The sequence below is a fragment of the Nyctereutes procyonoides genome, unplaced genomic scaffold (genome assembly GCF_905146905.1).
Source record: "Nyctereutes procyonoides isolate TBG_1078 unplaced genomic scaffold, NYPRO_anot_genome, whole genome shotgun sequence".
In the NCBI taxonomy this organism is placed as follows: Eukaryota; Metazoa; Chordata; class Mammalia; order Carnivora; family Canidae; genus Nyctereutes; species Nyctereutes procyonoides.
In genome coordinates this window covers 5,071,676-5,075,606 of record NW_026575045.1, presented here as the reverse complement: position 1 = coordinate 5,075,606, position 3,931 = coordinate 5,071,676, and the positions used below count along the sequence as shown (strand labels likewise).

At 41.8% G+C, this 3,931-nt stretch overlaps 1 protein-coding gene across 1 annotated transcript; it reads left to right on the top strand.

The window, feature by feature from the left end:
• The first annotated feature begins 811 nt into the window (after window positions 1-811).
• On the top strand, window positions 812-1,433 carry LOC129509219 (60S ribosomal protein L29-like). Its single transcript, XM_055324627.1, has one exon. It carries the CDS (start codon window positions 812-814, stop codon window positions 1,322-1,324), a length of 513 nt encoding a protein of 170 aa, XP_055180602.1. The 3' UTR covers window positions 1,325-1,433.
• The last annotated feature ends 2,498 nt before the right edge of the window (window positions 1,434-3,931 follow it).

The window sequence follows — 3,931 nt, the reverse complement described above, 5'->3', positions numbered from 1 at the left end:
TCATTAGGATACAGTAAAAGTAATAGTGTTGATTTGATCACTTTCCAAAGGAGTTGTAATAAACCAGCCAAGAGGAAAGTTGTAAGAGTCAGGAGGTGGGAGGTGACACAAAAGAGGATTAGAAACACTCGTCCACACTCTGAAGAAGCTCAGCCTTCAAAACTGGTGTGACATCTGTTTCCAGCAAGGGAAACCAGAAAAAAAGAAAAGACAGCCTATGGAATGGGAGAGAATATTTGCAGATGATTTAACTGACAAGGGGTTAATATCCAAAATATATAAAGAACTCACACAACTGCATATCAAAAAAAAAAAAACCAAAAAATTAATACAATTAAAAAGTAGGCAGAGGACCTAGATAGACATTTCTCCAAAGAAGATATACAGAAGGCCAATAGACATGAATAGACGCTCAGTATCACATTCATGGGGAAATGCAAATCAAAACCACAATGACATAACATCCCACACCTGTTAGAATGGCTAAACTCAAAAAGACAAAAATAACAAGTGATGATGAGGATATGGAGAAAAGGGAGCCCTCGTGCACTGTTGGTGGGAATGCAAACTAGTGCAGCCCCTGTGGAAAACAGTATGAAGGTTCCTCAAAAAATTAAAAACAGAACTACCATATGATTCAGCAATTCCACTTCTGAGTATTTACCTGAAGAAAATGAAAACTCTAATTCAAAAGGATATATACACTCCTATGTTCATTGCAGCGTGATTTATAATAGCCAAGCTTTGGATGCAACCTAACTATCCATTAATAGATGAATGGATAGGGGGAGCTGCGGGCTTTGGTGCAGACATGGCCAAGTCCAAGGACCACACCATGCACAACCAGTCACGAAAATGGCACAGAAATGGCATCAAGAAACCCCGGTCACAAAGATACGAATCTCTTAAGGGGGTAGACCCCAAGTTCCTGAGGAACATGCACTTTGCCAAGAAGCACAACAAGAAGGGCCTGAAGAAGATACAGGCCAACAATGCCAAGGCCATGACTGCACGTGCTGAGGCTATCAAGGCCCTTATCAAGCCCAAGGAGGTTAAGCCCAAGGTCCCAAAGGGCGGCAGCCGCAAGCTCAATCGACTTGCCTACATCGCTCACCCAAGCTCGGGGAAAAGTGCTCGTGCCCGCATTGCCAAAGGTCTCAGGCTCTGCCTGCCAAAGGCCAAGGCCAAGGCTCAAACCAAGGACCAGGCTGCAGCTGCGACCCCGGCTCCGGCTCCGGCTCCAGCTCCAGCTCCTGCTCCTGCTTCTACTCCTGCAGCGCAGGCTCCCAAAGATGCCCAGGCTCCCACAAAGGCTCCAGTGTAGAGGCTTCTGCCTGCCAATGTGAGGACGGAAGGACTGGTATGACCCCTGGGCTTCTGTCTGCATGGGCCTGGTGTCCTCCTGTGCTATTTGTACAAATAAACCTGCATCAGGATCTGTAAAAAAAAAAAAAAAAAAATAGATGAATGGATAAAGAAGTTGTTTGGTACACATACAAATATACACACATAAACACACGCACACAGTATTGCTCAGCCATAAAAAAGAAAGAAATCTTACCAGTTGCAACAACATGGATGTGTTGGACCCTGGCTCACGGGTGCCAACGTGGCCCGGTGGACGCCCCAGAGACCCAGACCCCAGACAGGCAGATGCAATTAGCAAGAGGGTTTATTGAACGTTTGCGCAAACGGGCTCTCCGCCTCCGAGGAGGAAAAGAGCCCCGATTAGCAATTACAGGTGTCTTTTAAAAGGCAAAAGGAAAGAAACTTCCTAAAGACAAAAGAACCGCGGGAGTCGCATGGCATCCAGGTTGATTTTGGGGAGGGTCAACATGAACCTATTCAGAGACATTCCAATCAGGGTGTGGGGGGGGAAACGGTTTTCTTATTGTAAACAGAATGCTTTTAGTTGCTAAAATTTCAGGAAGACTGGATGGGCTGCCTCTGGATTAGGGCTGGCCCTACTTACAAGGGGGGGAGGTTTCTTCAGATGGACCTAGTAGGATGGACCTTCCTACTAAGTGGAATAAGTCAGAGAAAGGCAAGTACTGTATGATTTTACTTATATGTGGAATCCAAAAAACAAAATAGGAACTGACTCAAAGATACCAAAAACAATCTGGAAGTTGCCAGAGGGGAATAGGATGGGGAAATGAGCAAAATTGGGAAAGGAGATTCAAAGGTATAAACTTCCAGGTAGAAAACAAATGCCGCAGAGATATAATATATGGCATAGACAATATAGTCAATAGTATTGTAGCAACTTTGTATGGTGACAGATGGTAGTTGGATGATCACTTCCAAATGTATATAAATGTACCATGTTTTACACCTGAAACTAAGATAATATCATATGCCAATTACACTTCAACTAAAAAAAAATCTGTTTCCACCTGGCTGTTTGAGCAGTAGGTTTGTAGGAGAGCACGTAGAACTAGTGACTTGTACCTAGAATGAGAATGGGTTAAATTCTCAATGTTCACATTAGATATCATTGGAAAAGTTACCATCATGTTCCTTCCTGGAAACTAGGGTAGTCAGGGATGACACACTCAGGCTTCTCTATTAGGCCACCCGTGGTTCAAGGACAAAGGGATCGGCAGGCTTCCGCCAAGCATATACATTTGCAAACTGCTGCCACTTGGTTCCCAAGGCCAGAGGCTGGCTGTTGACAAAGGAGGCTGAGCGACAGACGTACTTTTTACTCTCCCTGCCGGGCAGGCTCTGTGTTCTCAGGAAAAGCTACCGGATTCCTTACAGAGCTACAGTCGGGTTAGTGAGATCAACAGGAGTAACTCAACATTTCCTTGCCATGATAAAAGAAATACTCTGACCAGAGTCTACCCTTACCTCTTAGAAAGCAAAGAAAACTGAAAAAGAACTACCTTTGACAAATTAAATTTTAAAATCTTGTCTTTGGACAGTTTCATTGGTTATATAGGGGTTAGAAGTTCACAGGCCAGGGTTTTGAACAACTCAATAATTCAATTTTTAAATCTATTCAAAATAAGGTATGATTTCATAAGCGGCTTCATGTCTAATTAGTCTCTTGCTTTGATCAAGACCCATTAAAATCTGCCTAGAAAAAAACATCATTTACCTCCAGGCAAAATGCCAAGTATACACCCCAAATAAACCTTATAAAACAAAACTTCTCTTCACAAGTGTGCTTTTTGACTCTTCTGCTGAATATCATGTACCGCACACCTTTAAAAATAAGACAACAGACCTAAAATGGAGTTGCTTATGCTAAGCAACACATCACCAAACTGAAACTGAATCAGAGTTTTAGGTGTCTGAGAAATGGAATCTTAAACCAGTCCATTAGGAATTGTCGGGTCAGCATTTATTAGGTAATCTGCCTGATAGACTCCTGGCCATCCGCTAAAGGGAAATAACCTTTCATTAACTATCCACTTTATGGCCTAGTATGGCTTCCTGTTCCAACCCTTCTGCTTATAAAATTCTTTTATTTTGTATAGCTCTTTAGCACCTTTCTATCTGCTGGATTGGATGCTGCCCAATTCATGAAATGTTGAATAAAGTTAATAAGATCATTTAAACTTTCTTTTTAACAGCACATAACAGAGTTGAATTCATTCAATCCTCACTACACTCCCCTATGAATAAGTACCCTTATATTATTCATTTGTCAAATGGCAAACCTCAACGTCACCAAGCTAGTATTTGGCAGAGAATTCGATCCAGGAAGACTGACTTCAGTCTTCAGTGTCCATATGATTTATGATCGTACAGTCCTTAAATATTAGAGGCATTTGGCCCATCAGATATTCATTCAGTTTCAATTGCTTTGAGAAAGTGTTATTTGGGAATAAAGATAAATTTAGGAGGGCTATAAGTTTAAAAACTTTTTTATGATTTTATTTATTTATTTATTTGAGAGAAAGTGAGAGCATGAGAGCATGAG